At 40.5% G+C, this 22,018-nt stretch overlaps 1 protein-coding gene across 8 annotated transcripts in view; it reads right to left on the bottom strand.

Moving 5' to 3' along the window:
• The window catches only part of DLG2 (discs large MAGUK scaffold protein 2), a 1,083,296-nt gene that overhangs the window by 671,202 nt on the left and 390,076 nt on the right, over positions 1-22,018 (bottom strand). For all 8 annotated transcript variants that reach the window (XM_070365266.1, XM_070365267.1, XM_070365264.1 and 5 more), the window contains exon 5: positions 2,166-2,335. In XM_070365266.1, coding sequence (XP_070221367.1) covers positions 2,166-2,335 — 170 coding nt within the window. The remainder of the gene's footprint in view (positions 1-2,165; positions 2,336-22,018) is intronic.

Here is a 22,018-nt window from a genome sequence, read left to right as displayed (position 1 = left end):
AGGCAAATATGAAAATGTGTAGAACAGAAAGTCTTTCTCGCATATCACCAGACATTGGTGTGGAAATGCTTTACTTCTCCCCACCCTCAAATTAATTCTGTGATTTTAGTGCATTCGGATTTAACTCATGAGAGAATTTGGTTCTTTTATTACATTACCAAACAACTGTGGCAAAGGCTGAAACCATATGTAGCCAACTACAAATAACATATAGGTGGCTTCCCTGGTAGCTCAGTGGGTAAAGATTCTGCCTGCTGTGCAGGAGACCTGGGTTCAATCCCTGGGTTGTGAAGATCTCCTGGAAAAGGGAAATGGCTACCTACTCCAGTATTCTTGCCTGGAAAATCCATCCCATGGAGAGAGGAGCCTGGTGGGCATGTAGTCCATGCAAAGAGTCAGGCAAGACTAAGCGACTAATACACACACACACACACACACACACACAGTATATATTTGCTGTCAATTTGTGCCAGGTACTACTCTAAACACTTAATGTATATTGACTCATTTAATCCTCACAATATTTCAAGGGGCAAATGCTATTATTATCTGCATTTTGTAGATGAGAAAATTAGGCTCAGAGAGGTTAAGAAATTTGACCAAGATCAAATGGCTAGTGAACTGCAGAGCCAGGGTTCCAGCTCAGATACTTTGGAGTTTGCACTCAACCAGCAAGTGTTCCTGCTCTGTACTCGCCAGATATTAAATATTTAATTCTCAGAAATCCAATGGGATACTACCATTGAAAGCGCAAGTGTTAGTGGCTTAGTCATGTCCAACTCATTGCAACCCCATGGACTGTAGCTCGCTAGGCTTCTCTGTTTGTGGAATTCTCCAGGCAAGAATATTGCAGTGGGTAGCCATTTCTTTCTGCAGGGGATCTTCCAGACCCAGAGATCAAACCAGGGTCTCCTGCACTGCAGGCAGAATCTTTACTGTCTGAGCCACTAGGGAAGATCCCTTTGTGATAGCACCAGGAAGCTACCATTATGATCCCCATTTAATAACAAGAGGGGCTGGTCTAATCAATGTCACTGTGCTAGTAAGTGGCTGAGCTAGGCTTTTAAACTCCATCCTGCTTGACTTTTGGGTCTGAAATCTTAAATACCACCCACTAGTACCTCCCAGAGAAGATAGTATGCTTATTTTTTTAAAGTCACAGGTAGCATTAGAGGGCTTCCTTGGTGGTTCACTGGTAGAGAATCAGCTTGCCAATGCAAGAGATGTGGGCTCCATCCCTGGGTCGGGAAGATCCCCTGGTAAAGGAAATAGAAACTCACTCCAGTATGCTTGCCTGGGAAATCCCATAGAAAGAGGAATCTGGTGGGCTACCATGGGATTGCAAAAGAGTCAGATACAACTTAAAGACTAAGCAATGATAACAATAATAGCATTAGAGACTACACAGATTTTAAGGGAAAGAGAAATAATTTATTAAAAGAGTACAGTGACTCTCTAGTCATAATCTTTTAAAATATTTAAATACTTTTAAGTTATTAGATTTTTATAAAATATCTGAAATCCTATTAATATTAAATGTCGTCATTCTGAAGAGCAGAACTCAAAGTTCTCTTCTTAGAAAATCATATGATTCATTTCACTGTTCATATGATTCCCCAAAGTAACTGCAGTTATCTCAAGAGATTTGTGAACATTTCAAAAAATAAATTTTAACTTATTTTGACTATTACAAGTATAAAATGCTATGTAGTACTTATTAAATAAAATGGGTAAAAGTATTACCAAAACTAATAACAAGTGTCATAAAAATATAATAATTATTTTAGGATAGACTATTCAAATGATTATTTTTCACATTACTGTTTTACTAAGGGAGAGAAATTACCATTTACATCTGAAAAGTTAGAAAGTATTAACATGCCAGCTAAGTCAGGATGGTCCAGTAAGGTTAAAAATTCATAGAAAACTTTAGATGAGAAAATTTCTTTAGAAATCTATCGCTTCCTTCTCTGAGTTCATAGTTACAGTGTTGGCTTCTTTTACTTTCTGTAAAATTCTATCATCATAGGATTTCAAATCTCATGGTCAACACTGAGTCCTAGAGAATAAAAGAACAGGGTACATTGTGGGTGGGTTATGGCATAAGCTGTAACCAGATAGTCTGTCGCTGGTATCCTACTGTGAGTTGTTTATGTTTCTTTTACCTTTAGGCCCTTTGAACAGTTTGATTTCCACAACAGTCTCCAAGATGGGTCGTCGTCTACGCACGTACAGCCGAACGATAGACCCTGCTTCTTTGAGCGCTTCCACCGCTTTACTGTGGGAAACCTCTGACACGTCCACCTCATTCACCCGTAAGATACAGTCATTGACCCTGAAAGGAAGGAAGACAGGCAAAAGTCAGGAGTGTCCAAGAGAATTTCTGAAAGAATATGACGACTATCTAACCCCAAGGTGTGGGGAAGGAAAGGACAATGGCAATTAAACATGTTTATATTTGGAAGAAATACTTCATATGAAGGAAATCAAGAAAACCTTGAACCCCTCAGCCTTCCCAGTCTTCCCAAGATTGACCACCCTACTGGTCAGGTCCTGTTCTGAACTCCAGTCCACTCTGACTGGGACTACATCACATATGGGGTAGTTATGTAGGTCAATCCCATTCTCCCAGTTCATCCCACCCACCCCAGTGGTGCCTAATTTGCTGATTTATAATATCCTTAACTGCTGGATTTCTTCCATAATCTTGTGGAAGATCTACTATCCACATCACACAAAGGAGAGCTGTTTCAAGTAGTTGAGTTCTTTGTCTAAAGTTGTGAGCAATTTGATTAGAGACTGGGTATGATCTTACGTCTTCCCATTTCAAAATTTGTTCTTTCCTTTTAGGACACATACATCTAATGTAATGAATAGTTTCATGCATGTTGTACATATCAATTTAAATGATAACATATTGGAGAAGGCAATGGCACTCCACTCCTGTACTCTTGCTTGGAGAATCCCATGGACGGAGGAGCCTGGTAGGCTGCAGTCCATGGGGTCGCAAAAAGTCGGACACGACTGAGCGACTTCACTCTCACTTTTCACTTTCCTGCATTGGAGAAGGAAATGGCAACCCACTCCGGTGTTCTTGCCTGGAGAATCCCAGGGACGGGGGAGCCTCCTGGGCTGCCGTCTATGCGGTCACGCAGAGTCGGACATGACTGAAGTGACTTAGCAGTAGCAGCAGTGTATATATTATATAAAAAGTATGGGAAGAATTTTCCTATCTTTTTTGTTCATAATTTTTCTATGTCTGTTTGAGGAAGTGAGGTATAGGACTCTTGGTTCAATAAGAATCTTAATTAGCTTCAAATTCTTGAGCTAAGATTCCAGGGTGTCATTTCATCATAACAGATGCTATGGCTTTAATAGGTTTACACATACATTTCTTCTCTGACTGACTAAAAAAAATCATGGAAAACTACCCGTTAAAATAGTTTTGAGAATGCAGGCATCACGGGTGCCAGTCACCCTGCAGCAGCTGGTCCTTTGAGAGTGGGTAATTTTGTCATCTCATGATAATGCCAAAACATAATGTTTACCATCACCCTATGCTCAGCATACTAATCATATCTTAAAACATAGCTTTCCATAGAAGGGAGTAACTGACATTAAAAAAAAAAATTTGGATGCTATAGCTCTTCAAACTCTACTCAATTTTTTCCTTTTGTATACAGTGGAATCCTTAATTGTCAAATGTTGGGGTGAGGAAATCACAGCCTAAATCAGATGTTTTTTTCCTAAACATGTGGACAAAGTTGGCAGCTTTAGTGCACTAAAAAAAAAAAAATCCCAAAAACACCCACAAAAAACACCGGACCAGCAGTCAGGAGGTTTGGATTTGCATTGCAGCTGTGTATCAGCTGTGTGACCATAGTCGAGTCACTTCAACTTTTTTGAATTTTAGTTTCCCATGAAAAGAGAGTAACATGCCTAGAGTTAGTGAAGAGAGTAACCAAACATATAAATAAGTGGACATATGTGTAAACTGTAACAGATCATACACAAGAGAGTTGCAGCTATTGACAGGTGTGTTCAAGATGTGCTTCAGGATTTGTTGAATGTAAACAGGATGGAAATTGAAAATTTTAAAGGGTTTACTATGTGCCATATCATATCATTCTTGTCACTTCACTTATTTGCTTGTATTTAAGTCAAACCATTTATGAAGCATTGATTCTCATTTTACACCAATGAAATTTTACTGGCAAGGTCACAATGCTGGTCACAACAGTGACAGGATTCCAACCCAGTTAGGTCTTTTCCTGGAGCCTCAGATATGCAGATGACACCACCCTTATGGCAGAAAGTGAAGAGGAACTAAAAAGCCTCTTGATGAAGGTGAAAGAGGAGAGTGAAAAAGTTGGCTTAAAGCTCAACATTCAGAAAACGAAGATCATGGCATCCGGTCCCATCACTTCATGGCAAATAGATGGGCAAACAGTGTAAACAGTGTCAGACTTTATTTTTGGGGGCTCCAAAATCACTGCAGATGGTGATTGTAGCCATGAAATTAAAAGACGCTTACTCCTTGGAAGGAAAGTTATGACCAACCAAGATAGCATATTCAAAAGCAGAGACATTACTTTGCCAACAAAGGTCCATCTAGTCAAGGCTATGGTTTTTCCAGTGGTCATGTATGGATGTGAGAGTTGGACTGTGAAGAAAGCTGAGTGCCAAACAATTGATGCTTTTGAACTGTGGTGTTGGAGAAGACTCCTGAGAGTCCCTTGGACTGCAAGGAGATCCAACCAGTCCATCCTAAAAGAGATCAGTCCTGGGTATTCTTTGGATGGAACGATGCTAAAGCTGAAACTCCAGTACTTTGGCCACCTCATGCGAAGAGCTGACTCATTGGAAAAGATTTTGATGCTGGGAGGGATTGGAGGCAGGAGGAGAAGGGGACGACAGAAGATGAGATGGCTGAATGGCATCACTGACTTGATAGATGTGAGTCTGAGTGAACTCTGGGAATTGGTGATGGACAGGGAGGCCTGGCGTGCTGTGATTCATGGGGTCACAAAGAGTTGGACACCAGTGAGTGACTGAACTGAACTGAACTGAAGCTGATACAAAGTTACTCAGAGTTAACTAAGGAAAAAAGGGGAATGTGAGGGGAAGTGTTTATATTCAAATTCTTAAAATTAAAAAGAAAGAATATCAAGCCAAACTAGGGCACTCAACTTTCCTTCCTCCCAATCACTTGAAATAGCATTTGGCTAGAGGGTCATGGCTATTTAGAATTTGCTTTCTCTACCAGTAGATAATCTCTGTGAGTAAAGGCAGCATTTGAATTCACTTTGAAACATATAAATATATCACTAGCTTCAAACTAAAATAATACTCTGTTTCAGTAAAATGTGAAGCCTTTATCATATCACTGAGCCATTGTATTATAAAGTCATTTACATACAAATTTCCTCCCTACTTTATTATTATTTATTTTATTTTATTTTTCCTCCCTACTTTATTAGTATAATTGATGGTGACAAATGGAGTATTCCCGCCATGTCAGTAAACAAGCATGTCACAATCATCAGTGATTCAGGCCTCTCAGTGTGCATTTCTGAGCCCTAGGGGCATTCAGGGAGGAAGGGTACCTGCAATCTGGCAGCCATTAGGCTGCAGCCACTCCCTAAGATGAGCACTGAAGAATTCAGGATGTGAGAAACACATACTGGCCCCCGATAGCTGAGAAGCATATGAAAGGAGTGATTTCACTGATCCCAGACTCTTGCATCTTCCCATATATAGAAAAGCACTAAATTCCTTAACTTGAGATATCTGGTTTCCTTTAATTCACAAAAATACTTTTGACTTTCAGGCTACCTGCCTGGTCTTGCAAGTTTCTAAAGAACCTGACTCCTCCCCTCTGCCTCCTCAGAGCAGTTCACTCAGGGCTATTTGAAATGCTGCTTTGGGGGCTTAAGTTCTAAAAATTTCCATCAAATAAAATATAACTCTCAACTTTTCGGTCATGACTATTTTTTAAGTAGACAATGGCTTCGCTCTTTCAGTGCTTGCTATTTCAAATATAAGTCTACGACATCCTTTTTATAGATGAGTATTGTTCACAGGATTAAAAATTGTAAGTGTCAGTCGCTCAGTCATACCCAACTCTACAACCCCATGGACTATAGCCTGCTGGGCTCCTCTGTCCATGGGATTCTCCAGGCAAGAATACTGGAGTGGGTTGCCATTCCCTTCTCCAGGGGATCTTCCCAACCCAGGGACTGAACATGGGTTTCCCACATTGCAGGCAGATTCTTTACCATCTCAGCCACTAGGGAAGCCCAGGATTAAAACAAATTTAATTTTAATAATTTTCTTTGGACATTCTGGAATATTTCCTTGCTATTAATAAATATTCATAGAAACAAAAAAGAACATTTCATCACTAACATGTCCACAAAATCTTACCTAAAATTTGCACTAGACAAATACTCTGGAATATGATATGGTATCACTGAAAGTCAAATAATACTTATAATTATTTATTCTACTTTGAAGATATTTAAAATAATATGTAATATCTACCCTCTTTCATAGGTATTAAAGTATGTTCTGTTGTAAATAAGATTTATGATTCTTATACATTCTTTTAAGAATTTTAATTCATTATGAACCTATTTGCAAGGAAGGGATAGAGACATAGATGTAGAGAATGGACATGTGGCACAGATGGGGGAAGGGGAGGATGGGACAAATCAGGAGAGTAGCACTGACACATATACACCACACGTATACACCAGCGTGACGCACATACACCACACGTATACACCACCGTGACGCACATACACCACACGTATACACCACCGTGACGCACATACACCACACGTATACACTACCGTGACGCACATACACCACACGTATACACTACCGTGACACATATACACCACACGTATACACTACCATGTATAAAATAAATAGCTAGAAAGACACTGCTGGACAGCACAGGGAGCTCTGCACAGTGCTCTGCGATGACCTAAAGGGGTGGGATGTGGGCAGGGTGTGAGGGAGGCTCAATAGGGAAGGAATGTATACATACAGCTGATTCACTTTGTTGTACAGCGGAAACTAACGTAACACTGTAAAGCAATTATGCACCAATAATGAAATTTTAAAAAATGATCATCAAATGATTGTGTTCAATTTTTAAAAAATATCTTTATTATGTATTAAAAAATACTGGAAGGAAAGATAACAAAGTTTCATCTCTTTTCTTTGTGGATTTGGATAGCATGGTCGCTTTAAAAGGCATATTTCTATGCTTTGTTATTTCAAAAAGTTCTATAGTGAACATACTTCATCACAGAGAATCTGAGAACTTGGACTGGAAACATCGGCTGTACCTAGAGACAACTGGGATCTTGTCCCTGCTCTAGAACTCAGACGATGTGTGACTTTGGGTAAGTCACTTGACATCTCAAAGCCTGTTTCTTCATGTGAAAATAGGGATAATAAAATCGCAGTAGGGATTCAACAATATATGTGAAATATTGAGCACGGTGCCTGAAAACCAGTAAGCTGTTACACTTATGAAAGAGACAAGAACCATTTGCATAAGAAAGGACACGAAGAGACTGTACTGGGGGAGAAAAAGACTAAAAGGACAGAAAGGAAGAGAGCTACAGTCAGGATACTGAAAGCAGTTTTAAAATTCTATATGAAGGAGACAGGAACAGATGCAAAGATGGGATTTGGGGGAAGAAAAAATGTAAAATCAGGCTTTCGGTAAGTTTTATGGAGTGTAATTTAATTCCCCTTTCAACTTCCGTGTCCTCTACCATCAAGAAAACAGTCAGTTGTTCTAATACAAATTTCAGCTTTATGGTAGCCTTGGAGAAAGCTTTTTAAGTCCATCACACTTGGCAGAATCCCCACCACGGCTACCCTGTCCTTGCCCCACCCCTCACGTGTAATCACATTCAGCCACACTCAGACCTGCTCAAGGCTTGATTCAAAAGGAGGCTTTAGGTCACAGGTCTGAAACTTAATTTTGAAACTTACTGGTTATTAAGATGGCGAGAGGTGCTAACTAACTTATTCTTTAATGTCTCTACTCAGTCCTATTCTCCTTGTCAAATAGACGAATTAATTACAGACCAAAGGGTCACATCGTGGAGAAAGCTGATCAATGTTTAATGTGCTGAATGAAATGAGGCAATACACTATCAGATGGAAAACATAAGCTGGGAATTATACTGTCTGTGCCTAAAGAGATCAATCAATCCTTTATAAAAATCAGACTCTGTTTAAAAAGAATAACTGCACAGATTTTTATGTGAACTATAATGATACCAGAAAAGCTCTCAAGGTAGGAAAAATGCCTAACTTTTCTTTTATTCCTAGAGTCACTAAAGGTAGGGTAAGGTAGGCTAAGAACAAATAATACCCAAAATTCATTTAAGAAAAGACAGATGCATTACAATGCCAGAGAAGAGGAAAGTTAAGACAACACAACACACACACACACACACAAGTTGACCCAAATGGCTTCAGATTGTTATGATCTTTTCTAAATCTACTTAATTGTGTTTGTTTGCAGCCTTCCTTTGGAGAAGGAAACGGCAACCCACTCCAGTGTTCTTGCCTGGAGAATCCCAGGGACGGAAGAGCCTGGTGGGCTGCCGTCTATGGGGTCGCACAGAGTCGGACACGACTGAAGCGACTTAGCAGCAGCAGCAGCTGCCTGCCTCTGTCCTCTCATGACATGCATGTGAGTTCAGTGGGTATATTTAAAGTCCCACCATAAGGTTCCTCCGTGTTGAAACATCTCACCTTAAAAATTCATTTATTTCATTGACTTCCCTAGGTGCTATTAGTCCATTAAAATTAAGAATAAAGTAATAAAAATCAGCATAATTTAACAGTTTTCCAGGAAAGGAAACGAACTAATGTTTTGGAAGCATTGGATGTGTGTTAATACAGTGTTATGTACCAGGCCTTTTTCTCTAACAAACAGTCATAGGGCTGCAGGAGGAGTGACGGGTTCATACAGCTCATTATGGATCACTTGTCGAGTCTGACAGTCCCTGTTTTGGGGAATCTGGAATTGAAACTATGAGATTCAGAGGTTCCACCTAAACATGAGAAATAGAAGTTTGAAAGCTACATATTGAGGTAATTTTCTTTCACACTGAAAAGCGGCAAAAGCTTATTTGCAAGAAGATGGGATTAAAGCAAACCTATGGCACCCCACTCCAGTACTCCTGCCTGGAAAGTCCCATGGACGGAGGAGCCTGGTGCGCTGCAGTCCAGGGGGTCGCTAAGAGTCAGACACGACTGAGCAACTTCACTTTCACTTTTCACTTTCATGCATTGGAGAAGGAAATGGCAACCCACTCCAGTGTTCTTGCCTGGAGAATCCCAGGGACGGGGGAGCCTGGTGGGCTGCTGTCTATGGGGTCGCACAGAGTGGGACACGACTGAAATGAGTTAGCAGCAGCATAGAAAGAAGTACCAGGCTTTCCTGGTAGCTCAACTGGTAAAGAATCCACCTGCAATGCAGGAGACCGTGATTCGATTTCTGGGTTGGGAATTTCCCCTGGAGAAGGGATAGGCTACCTACTCCAGATTCCCTGGATAAAGCAATGGCAACCCACTCCAGTATTCTTGCCTGGGAAATCCCATGGACAGGAGCCTGTCAGGCTGCAGTCTGTGGGGTCACAAAAGAGTCAGACACAACTTAGTGACTAAACAACAACATATATCGTTTAATCTAAAGAGAAACACTGAAAGGTAGATATTGCTTCCTTCATTTTACAACAGAAACTGAAGCTAAAAGAGATCCGTAATGACAGTAACTCGTGTAGGTAAACTCAAAACTTATGCACTGCACCATCCATCTCTCTCTAGCTTGTTAAAAATAATTTTGGGCTTATTTAAGGACCAATCTCAACTGCTGACCATCAGTAGGATTAAGGAGTATACTAGAAATTAGTAAAGCCAAGCCAAATAATAAAATCTAGTTCTCAATTTTAGAATTAGATTTCTAAACTTTAGAACTAGATTTAGAATGGTCCTCGAACTTTAGTGTGCATTAGAGTCACATGGATGGCTTATGAAGTCATAGATTGCTAGGCTCTACCCCCAGAGAGTCTCTGATTTACCAAATCTGGAGCAGGAGAGATGATTCACCTCTGTAAAAAGTTTCTAGGTGATGATGGTGTTGTTGCTCTGGGACCATACTCTGATAATCACCACTCAAAATTTTGACTAGTGTGTGGAGGATGAGATGGTTGGATGGCATCACCGACTCGATGGACATGAGTTTGAGCAAGCTCCAGGAGTTGGTGATGGACAGGGAGGCCTGGTGCTCTGCAGTCCATGGGGTCGCAAAGAGTCGGACACGACTGAGCGACTGAACTGTAACTGTGTGGTTCACTCTAAAATGAACAGGACTTACTGTATAGCACAGGAGACTGCCCAATGTTACGTGGCAGCCTGGATGGGAGTGGGGCTTGGGGCAGAATGGATACATGTATATGGATGGCTGAGTCCTTTGGCTGTCCACCTGAAACTATTACGACACTGTTAATTGGCTATGCTGCTGCTAAGTCACTTCAGTCGCGTCCGACTCTGTGCGACCCCAATAGACGGCAGCCCACCAGGCTCCCCCGTCCCTGGGATTCTCCAGGCAAGAACACTGGAGTGGGTTGCCATTTCCTTCTCCAATGCATGAAAGTGAAAAGTGAAAGTGAAGTCGCTCAGTCGTGTCCGACTCTTAGCAACCCCACGGACTGCAGCCTACCAGGCTCCTTCACCCATGGGATTTTCCAGGCAAGAGTACTGGAGTGGGGTGCCATTGCCTTCTCCTTCATTGGCTATATTCCAGTATAAAATAGAAAGTTAAAAAAAAAACACAAAAAAATAAAACAAACCAAAAATAAATGAATAAATAAAATGAACAGGACTGCTCAGTCTCATATAGTCCAGGCGACAGTGCTAGAAGTTCTGATTCTGAACCACACTTCCTCAATGCTGCAGCTCTGTTATTTGGAATGAAGACTTTCTAAGGGAATACAGACCAGGAGCCCACAGCTGCTACACCACGTGAGACTGTGTATGCAAGCCACTTTCCAGCACTTATGTTATATGAGACCTTTGCCTACTCTTTTCCTATAGCAAAGGCCAACTGATAGCCACTCCATTCTGTATTTTAAGAAACAGGGCTCCTGCTCTTGTCTCTAAATCTTGGTGAGAGTAACGTGAATTTATGATCCACGGAGGCCATCCCCTACAGCGTATATACTGTTTTTCTCTCTCCATTTGCCACTTCATTGCCCTTATAGAAAAGGCTTGCAGGACTCTCTGAGGCTGTCATCTGGGAAAGATCACAATATTTCACAAGGGGGAAGAAACTGCTATTTCAGCATCGGTGATTGGTCTCTCAGCACTTTGCCAGAAAACGGAGTCCAGTAACAATCCCTGAGCCAGGTAACTGGGTGAGTACAATATGGAAAAGAGGCACTAAGTAGGAATTTCAAAGAGAAAAGATCATAGGACTGGTGATTACTTAGTCCACTCAGCCTAACACTCTGTCCACAGACAGGACGGCACATCAAGTTTCAAGAAACAAAGTCCTGGTACCTCCCATCTGGATTAAGGCAGTAGCTTTGTAGCTGGCTTTCCCAATCCCAGGTTAACTAGTCCCTTTTTACATATCCCACATGCAAGCCCAGCTCAGCTTCAGTTCCCTGCTGCTGCTGCTGCTAAGTCGCTTCAGTCGTGTCCGACTCTGTGCGACCCCATAGACGGCAGCCCACCAGGCTCCCCCGTCCCTGGGATTCTCCAGGCAAGAACACTGAAGTGGGTTTCCATTTCCTTCTCCATCAGTTTCCTAAAGCAACCCTATCATTATTTCCTCTCCCCTCAAAACTCACTGAGTTACTTAACCTATATAAAATCAAAGCTGTGTTTAATTTATCTTTGTAATCCTGGTGTCTGCTACACAGCTGTCACTTTAGAATGAATGCGCATCATTGAAGGGCCTCTAATTCTAGCCTCTTATGCTCTCAAACTCCTGCTCCAAACATCCTCAGTGGCCTGAAAATATAACAAACTCATTCCAGCCTTTGCATTTTCTTTCATGTTACTTTCTGCCTCCCAAATGCCCAACTCCAACCAGCCTCATTCCAGGCAAGCTCGTGTTCTTCAGCCTCATGAAATGTTTCCTAATCATTCAAGTCCTCACTGCCTACAATGTCTGAAAAGGAAATGCATGATAGACTCCCCTTGAAAAGCTACAGATTGATCTGGTACCCCTGCAGAACCGAAAATTAAGTACTATACATTAAAAACACATTTTCAAATGTTGGATTTGATTCCCATTTTCCTCTACTCCAATCTAAGGAATTGATATGGATCAGCATATATATAATTGATAATTTTATATTTTCACAGTCTAATTTGATTTGGCTTTGTAATACGGATGAACACTTCAGTGAAAAGTTGAGAAGCACAAGAAGGACCATGGTATGGTGGGGAAAACAGTGAGTCATAAACCAGAGGTAAATTCTAATCCCGCCACTTTCCATTTAAGTAAGGCATTTTTTCCTTATCTCGGTTTAAGCTGAATTCCCTCATTTTACAATTCTTTTCTAGCTCTAGTGTTCTATAAATCTAAATTCAAGGTCAACTCAGCCTGCCCCCTTGGAAATCTGGAATGTACTCGAAGCTGAATGCCAAATTATCCTTGTCCTCCCTCCATGGACAACTATGTACTTCACAATTATGTATTTTATCAAAGTAAATCATTCCACTACCCAAAACTGGGGGGGTCCCTTTCCTCTCTCAGCCACATATCCAATCCGTCACATACTTTTTTTTAGATTCAAACTTTTCCTTTACACCCACTTATCCCAGTGTGGCTTTTCCTGTCAATCACATAGATTCTGGGGGGAAAAAAAAAATTGTAACTAGTCTTCTTGTTTCTACTTTGGCCCTCTAAAATCTATCTTCCAACTTTTTTTTTGGCCAGAATGGTATTATTGAAAATATACCAGATTGCCTTATTCCTCTGTTTAATAGTCTTTGATTGCTTTCCATTGCCTACAGAATTTCAAATATTTAGTTGGGGGGAGGGAGGGATAAATTGAAAGATTGGGATTGACATATACACATTATTGTAAAACAGATAACTAATAAGGACCTGCTGTACAGTTGTACAGGGATATACTGCACATCCCTGTATATACTGTACAGTGAACCCTTCTCAATACTCTATAATGGCCTAGATGGGAAAAGAATCTAAAAAAGAGTGGATATATGGGTAAGTGATTCACTTTGCTGTATACCTGAAACTAACACAACATTGTAAATCAACTATACTCCAATAAAATCTAAGCAAACCTTTTCTACAAATGAGATCTTACGCAGAAGACACATTGTATGTTTATAATTGTTTGTATAATAACAAAGGCAGAGTTTCTGTGGCTTCTGTGATGAAGAGGGAAAGGAATCACAGCAGAGGCTGTTGGAAGGCTCTCACTTGTGACCCCCTAGAGGGTGAGGAATCCAGAGTCAGGGCATCATATATGATTGAGCAAGGGCTAGTGAGTACTGAGAGGAATCGAGGACAAGCCCGCTCTCCAAGTCAAGTGCCCTAGCACTGACCATTGTGTCTGCTGAAGTTTCTTCTCTAATTCACATAAAGGACAGGGGTAGCACTGTTTGCAGAGCTCTGCAGAGCCCAGAGTGAGTTCACACGCCTTTTCTGATAAAGTTAAGACCTTCACATAACACATAAGTCTTTTCACCATCTAGTTCCTACTCAACTCCCTAGCCCTGTCTCTTCCCATTCCATTATAGCTTCTGCAAACACCATGCAAGTCATGACTCAGGCGTCTCCCCCTGCCTAGAACAGCCACCTCCAGATGCCACATTCCCCTGAACTTTACTCAGTTTTCAAGACTAATGCCCATTCTGAGGTAGCTTTACAGTTTAATAGGGGGAGACAGTCAAACAAACTAGTAATAACTAGTAATATTCAGGATAGTAACTCCTATGGCAATAGGTGCTGCAGGAGCATATAATGAAAGATTTTGTTGGGACTAGGAAGGCCAAGAAAAACCTGGAGCAACTGATGTTACTGAGAACTGAAGGTCCAACAGAAGTTAGCCAGGTGAGTAAAGACAGGGAAAAGTGTTCCAGGGACAGCGGAGTGGCTGGTGAGGACAGGAGCAGAGATCAAGTCTTGAAGGCCCTTGTAAAGCATGTTAAGGAACTGGACTTGAATATAAAGACAATGGAAAGCCATCACAGTACTTAAAGCTAGAATAATGTTTTGGAAAGAATGCTCTAGGTACAGTGTATAGATATGCAGACACAGTTAGATGGGGTTAGGGCAAAAGAAAGCAAGGATTGTTGTCAGAGGCTATTATGTAATCCTGATAAAAGATACGGCAGCCTGTATTAGACCAGTGGCAATCAGGATAGAGCAAAAGAGACAGAGAAGAAGGCTAATTAGAATCTACTGGACATACTGATGGATTGGATGTGGGAAGGGACGAAAAGAGGAAATTTTTTTTTAAATGTTTATCTATAAATTATGAATCACTTGAGGAGAGAAATCTCATTTTTGGCAGCTTTAGCGGCTATTATGGTGCCAGGCACAGAGCTGGCATTGAATATATGTCTAATAAATAAATGAATGAATCGTAGAAGTGGGGAAGCTGATAATGACACCTATGTAGCCAGTGTCCATACTTTCCCTCCAGTGACTTTATCCCATGAGAATTTTGTGTCTTTTCATGTCCTCTCATTTCTCCAGTATAATCAATTCAAATTCAATCACCCTAAGGCTGTCATTCACTGGCATATTTGTATTAAAGAAATAAACAGAACATCTCTGAGGAGAGAAAGTTTAAACAAAAATTGATCACCAAAGATAAGATCTCAAATATTAATTGAAAGATATAATTACATACACAAAGTCAACAATATTTATTAAGCACCTACAGAGCACCAGGTCCTGTTTAGGCATTGAGGATACAGTGGTGAACGAGAAAGATACTGATGGCTCCAGATGTAAAAAGAGGGGAGGAAGAAATTTACAAGATCCCAAAGCACATCACTGGAGAAGGCAATGGCACCCCACTCCAGTACTCCTGCCTGGAAAATCCCATGGACAGAGGAGCCTGGTAGGCTGCAGTCCATGGGGTCGCTGAGGGTCAGACACGACTGAGTGACTTCACTTTCACTTTCATGCATTGGAGAAGGAACTGGCAACCCACACCAGTGTTCTTGCCTGGAGAATCCCAGGGACAGGGGAGCCTGGTGGGCTGCTGTCTATGGGGTCGCACAGAGTCAGACACGACTGAAGCGACTTAGCAGCAGCAGCAAAGCACATCACAAGGACAGCAGCCTTTATCACTTACATGTAAGACGAGTTCTAGCTTAAACATGTCTTTCATCTTAAGAGTTTAGGTGTTAATTTCAAGATTTTATTATTCATATTATTATTTTAATTCTTGGAACGCAATTTCATAGAAAGAATTGAACCATGAGCAAGAATTCAAGTGTACCTTGCAGCAAGTTGCTTGTAATCTTGCCTCTTAATTTGAACTGCTCATCACTTAGTACGCATATAAGAGGTGTGCCTCCACGTCCCTGCCCCTCATTGGAAATGTGCACTATCTTCTGAGCCAGTTGATAGTCTGTGTGATTTTACTCATGTAGAGCAAATACACATTATTTGATGGTAAGTGATTTCAATATTTAAGAGAAAAATTTCAATATCTTTAAAGATTCTTAAAATGATAAATATTATATCTCATGGTTAGTAAATTCATTGGTTGTTAGAGGAAAACAATTTCAGAATTTGTACAAAGTCAATAACAAATAAGATAACTGTGTAATGCAATTCATTTGTTTTCTTATTTATTATATCTTCTTATTTATTTATTATATCTTCTTATATTTTCTTATTTATCATATCAGACGGTAAAGCGTCTGCCTACAATGCAGGAGACCTGGGTTCGATCCCTGGGTCAGGAATATCCCCTGGAGAAGGAAATGGCAACCCACTCCAGTACCTCTGCCCAGAAAATCCCATGGATGGAGGAGCCTAGTAGGTTACAGTCTGTGGGGTCGCAAAGAGTCAGACATGACTGAGTGACTTCACTTTCACTTTCTTCACTAGAATGGAGCTCTATGAATGCAGAAATCTTATCTCTAATTTTCTCTCTGATATCCCCAGAGGTTAACACAGATTTTCATGCAATAAGAACTACCCACCTGGTTCTCCATATTCCTTTAGTTTCCTCAACCCACCCGGTTTTCCATATTCCTTTAGTTTCCTCAACCTCCATACGCATTCCATCAGCAACATCAGTTACTTCTAACTCCATGATATGTCCCAATCCATCAATTTCTTTCCATTTCTGCTACCACCACGCAGTCCAAGTCACCACCACTTCTACCTGGACACACTGACTTACTGTTTCTACTCCTCTTCTCCACAGTACATTCTCTACATGGAAGTCAGAGTACATAATTTCAAAATTTAAATCAGATGGTGTCACTCGACCCTTGCTTAAGCTCTTCAAGCTCTTCCTGTACCAGGTAAGATAAAATCCAAGCCCCTCTCCTGCTTCACAAAGCCCTGGTTCTCCTTTCCTCCTGTGTTCTCAACTTCTACCATTTTCATCTTCAACCCCCTTCATGCCAGTTACACTGGCCCTAGTTTAGTTTCTAGAATGTGCGTAGCTCAGTCCTGCCTTAGAGCGCTTGTACTTACTGTTCCTCAGCTTTGAAAGTCGTGTCCTTTATTGTTGCTTGGCCAGCTTCTTTTAGTCATTGAGATCTTCCCTTAAAGGCCACTTCATGAGAGAGACCTTCCTTGATGACTCAGTGTAACAGAAGCACCAGTTACTCATCTACATTTCTGTTTTATTTTTCTCCATAACATTTATGGCTTATGATATTTTGTATATTTATCTTCTGCTCAACAGACAAAAATATAAGTTCCTTAGAGCAGAAATCTTGCCTATCTTGTTGACCATTTTATGTTTAATGCCTGGGACAGTGCAAACCTCATAACAGAAACTGAATAAATAGTTGAACTCCAAATGAATGCAGGAATGAATTGTAGTTCTACCTAGTTTGAATTTGGTTTGTCCACAATGAAGTATATCCAGTCTGCTCAAATTTGAACTCTGACAGCTCTAGCTTTAAGACCTGCTTAAATCCAAACCCACAATTTTTGGAATTACTTAGCACTGGCAAAAACTGTGAGCAATTCTCTAAATAGCAGAAAATGCTAAACTGCCTGGAGATACTAATTTTTGAGGGTAGGTGATTAGTGAAGCTGTTCCCGGACCTTTTTCTGAGCTACCGTAAATCAGTTGTTATTGTTTGTGTGATTTCATAGTATCCACACCCCTTATCTTTTCCTAAGCTAAATCACATTTCATAAATTCAAATTAATTTTGGGTGGAAAACTCATGACACATTTTGAAATTATGGGTGATGTTTTGTGATTTCATAAAACTAGAACTGGAGCTCCCTGATTTAATGGTTGAACTGGTGTTTATAAGAGGTATGCTCAGTCCTTTACAGATTTTCCCAGATATGGAGGTAAAATTCAGAGACCTAGGGACGGTAACCTGGAGAATTAGGGGCATCATGAAGGGCACTTTTGCTAAAAGTATCTTCTTGCTTTCAGTAAATGGGTTTTATTTGAATTAATAAATTCTCTTTTAAAATACATACACACCCTTTGCTGTCAGTCATCCACACACTATGTGTAACTGTCCAGGTGGACTATGGGGCTTTGTTTTACAGCACGGGTGAAGAGGGGCCTCTCTGAGGGGCAAGTTAATGGAAGAATTTATTAGAAAAAGCCACGAGTGTCAGGGCAGAGAGGCAAGAAGCTTCCAGAAGATACAGATCAGAAAAAGATCCAAAAGTAAAACCACACATCTCCTAGGACTCCTATGACAACAAAGGTAGTATTGTCTGGGAACAATTAGTGTTTATATAACACCCCAACAATATATTGTTTTGTACTGAAAGCCTAACACTACACTAGACAGATATTTAACATTTTTTCAATGGAAAAACTGAGGGTTAGATAAGTAACTTACTCAAATTCACACAGCAGAGAAGAGATGAATATTGTCTCTTAAATAACATTTATCCCTTGGTCTCAAATGCTCCTGTTTTCTTGCCACTCATCACTCCTTTTCACGCTGTTGTCAGTCCTTCTGTGAGAAGTGTCTGCAAAACCTCAGCCCTGACTGAACCCAACTCTCCATCTTCCTCACTGCTTCTTCCAGAGCAGCTGAGCCCTGAGTGAGTATTAGTCATTCAGTCATGTCCAGCTCTTTGCAACCCCACGGACTGTAGCCTGCCAGGCTTCTATGTCCGTGGAATTGTCAAGGCAAGAGTACTGGAGTGGGTTGCCATTCCCTTCTCCGGCGGATCTTCCCAATCCAGGGATTGAATCTGGGTCCCCTGCAGCGCAGGCAGATTCTCTGTCTGAGCCACCACAAATGGCCAAAGTCCCTGTAAATTCAGGATCTCCAAACACCCTGGTCAGTTTGCTGTCCATTCTGCAATGACAGTCTCCAAACCCCTCCTCTTCTACATCACTTCCAGCACTTCCTGACTACATGGAAACCCAGACTGTGTCTCTTTTCCTATTACAGTGGAGGAAGTGTCTCTTCTGACACCAAGATTCATCCATTCAAATTTTCCTAAAGACCTCATTTAATCATTTAATCTCTTTACATCATGCAAACCCAGTCTCTTCAGCTAACTCATTCTCTGAGCATTCAAACATACTTTGGTATCGCCTCCTATTTGAAAAGCCTTCCATCGATCTGGTATCTCCCCGTGGCTATGTCCTCTTTCCCTTTCACAGATCAAGTTTATTAACAAAGGACTGTTTACAAATACTCTCTTATTTCTTTCTCCCTAACCTCCCTTTGTCTCATTCAAATAGGAGTCCCCTCACAATGGCCCCACCAAGAAAAGCACAGAAAATGTCCCTATTAAACTCACCAATAATCCAATTTTGGTCAAATCCAATGCCACCTGTTTAGTCCTCGTCTTGGTTATTTCTCAACAGTGTTAAGGCTGACTGCTCACCTCCTCCTTGCAGCCCTCCTTCTCCTAGCTTCTGTGACTTTTCTGCTTGTATTCCTACCACTCTGCTCAGTCCTTTTTAAATTTTCATTTTAGTTCTTCTCCAAGGTATTGATCTTCATGCTTACAAAACAGAAGTAAGGGAAAAAAACCAAAACTATCCTTTGTTTTGTATGCTTTAAGTTGACCTCTAATTTTTCCTTTCCTCATACATTTAAATAGTAACAGAAGATATGATTTTTTGGCCTATTGTGAATTGTAAAATTTTATTTTTTAACTGTCACATCCTTATTTCAAATGTATATACTAGAATGTAAGTATTTATCGATTTGAAAGCCATGATTACCAATTTAAGATACAAATTATTTTTGAGCAGTTTGACATTTTATATTTTTTTTAATTTTTCTTATGTTTTCATTTTACTCCCATAGAGTTCTACCTTTATGTATTTTATGTTAGAACATCTTATATGGATCACTGTAACATAATTATTTGAAACATAAATGCATAGGAAATATAAATCCTATACATATGCAAATTTTTTTCATTATATAAGACATCAGCATTAAAGAGCAATCTTGCCTGGAGAATCCCAGGGAAGGGGGGAGCCTGGTAGGCTGCCATCTATGGGGTTGCACAGAGTTGGACACGACTGACATGACTTAGCAGCAGCAGCAGCATTCTGGAGTTATCATGATGATTATTAATACTACACATTGATCAAAATAACAACTTAGGTTATTCTGAATGACTATCAATGAATAAATCTAAAACAATGAAAAGGTAACTGTATTGTGGATTTGTTTCTTAATGGGGTGAGTAGAACTTTTAAAAATTAGCTCCTGTTTCCATTAATGAATATGAATTTAAGGTAGAATGAGACAAAATTCAGAACTCATATTTTTCAGTTCTACAAAGGAAAAATCTAAGATCAATTCGCATCAATGAATGCATGGGAATGGGAAGAGAATTTTGAATTCCCTCCAAGTTATATGCCCCCAATTCTGTGATCTATCATGACAATTACTGTGATTACTTATCAGATGACAATTGCTTTTCAATTCTGTTAAGGCAAAGAATGAGAAAAAAATTTGACTTTTAAAAAGATCAACCACTCAATCACTAGAGACACTGACTCTCTCATTCTAGGCAACAATATCTCAGATCCTTATCTACATCTAGTCATAAAATTGTACTGTTAAATAAGTAGAAAAATTGTCCTGAATAGTAAATAATAGTAAGTGGCAACAGAGACACAGTAGGATATTGGATGGGTAGATCATATAGCTTTCATTTTAAAAGTGGGAGAAGAGCAATCTTTAACGGTAAAATGAGAAAAAAGAACCAGTATGAAGCTGCAGGTTACTTTTTGGGCTGGTCAAATAAAAGATCTGGAAATTGAGTCACATAAATCTATCTAGGTACTCCCAGGGGTATGCATTACTCAGTTTAAAAATCTCTGGTTTAATTTACACCTAAGAGTTTAGAATAATTCAAGATAGTTCTAGGTCCTTTTCTATTATTCCATATGCTTTTCAAAGCAATCTCTTCATTTCTTTAGCTTTAAACATTCACAATTATGTCCCCAGCCAGATCTCTTAGAGTCCTTAAACCTGTATATTCAATTGCCTATTTGATATTGCCACTTGAATTCCTCACAGGTATCTTAAACTTGTGTCTGAAATGGAACTTTGACTCCCAAATGCCTCTCCACTGGTCTTTGCCGGTTGTTCTGCTCTGTAGTTCAAAGTCATGTGTGTACATTCAGTCGTGTCCGACTCTTTGTGACCCTCTGGACTGTAGCCTGCCAGTCTCCTCTATCCGTAGGATTTCCCAGGCAAGAATATTGGAGTGGGTTGCCATTTCCTCCTCCAGGAGATCTTTCTGACCCAGGGATCCAACCTGCGCCTCCTGCATTGCAGGTAGATTCTTTACTTGCTGAGCCATCGGGGAAGCCCAGCTCAAAGCCATCCTTTGATAATTCCACTAGATAGTGAACTCTATGAAAGCAATGATATGTATACACTCTTAAGTTTCCTACATACAAACAAGTTCTGTTCTGAGAGTGCACTCATAAGTCCAATATATTAAGTCCAACAAAGTTAGCCTTGGGACCTAACTTATACAATCGGCTATATAGTATTGCACTGTAATAGGTTTATAATACTTTTCACACAAATGATACATTAAAAAAAAAAAAACCACATAAAAATAAAGAAAACATTTTTAGCCTTATAGTATAGTCCTTGAAAAATACAGTAGTACAGTACAACAGCTGGCATACAAGGGCTGTTGTTCAGTCACTAAGTCGTGTCCGACTCTTTGTGACCCCATAGACTTTATGGGGTCCTCTGGCCATGGGGTTCTCCAGGCAAGAATTCTGGAGTGGGTTGCCATTTTCTTCTCCAATAGAGGGGCTGGTACTGAGTCAACGGGCAAGAAGAGTTACTGATTGTCGAGGGAGGGGGGAGAGGAGGTGAGAGGGCTGAAGGATGGTCGCCTAGGAGACACAGCAAAGTGAAGTGAATGAAGTTAAAGTCGCTCAGTTGTGTCTGACTCTTTGCGACCCCAAGGACTGTAGCCTGCCAAGCTCCTCTGTCCATGGAATTCTCCAGGCCAGAATATTGGAGTGGGTAGCTGTTCCCTTCTCCAGGGGATCTTCCCAACCCAGGAGTCGAACCCAAGTCTCCCGCATTGCAGGCAGATTCTTTACCGACTGAGTCACCAGGGAAGAGGAGACAGAGGGCGAGCTGCAATTTCTCTCATGCCTGATGTTAATGGCACAGGTTCTGGCTCCTTGTTGGGACCAGATGCACATCTGCATCTTTGAAAGTTTGCGACTCGAAGGTTTGTGTGCAGGGGACTTACTGTATCTGATATGGGGTCCAGGGTAGAGAAAGCCCTGATGCTTTATTTGAAG

Source organism: Bos mutus, chromosome 29 (assembly GCF_027580195.1).
Source record: "Bos mutus isolate GX-2022 chromosome 29, NWIPB_WYAK_1.1, whole genome shotgun sequence".
In the NCBI taxonomy this organism is placed as follows: domain Eukaryota; kingdom Metazoa; phylum Chordata; class Mammalia; order Artiodactyla; family Bovidae; genus Bos; species Bos mutus.
The sequence above is the reverse complement of the archived record's forward strand: the minus strand, read 5'-3'. Positions and strand labels throughout refer to the sequence as shown.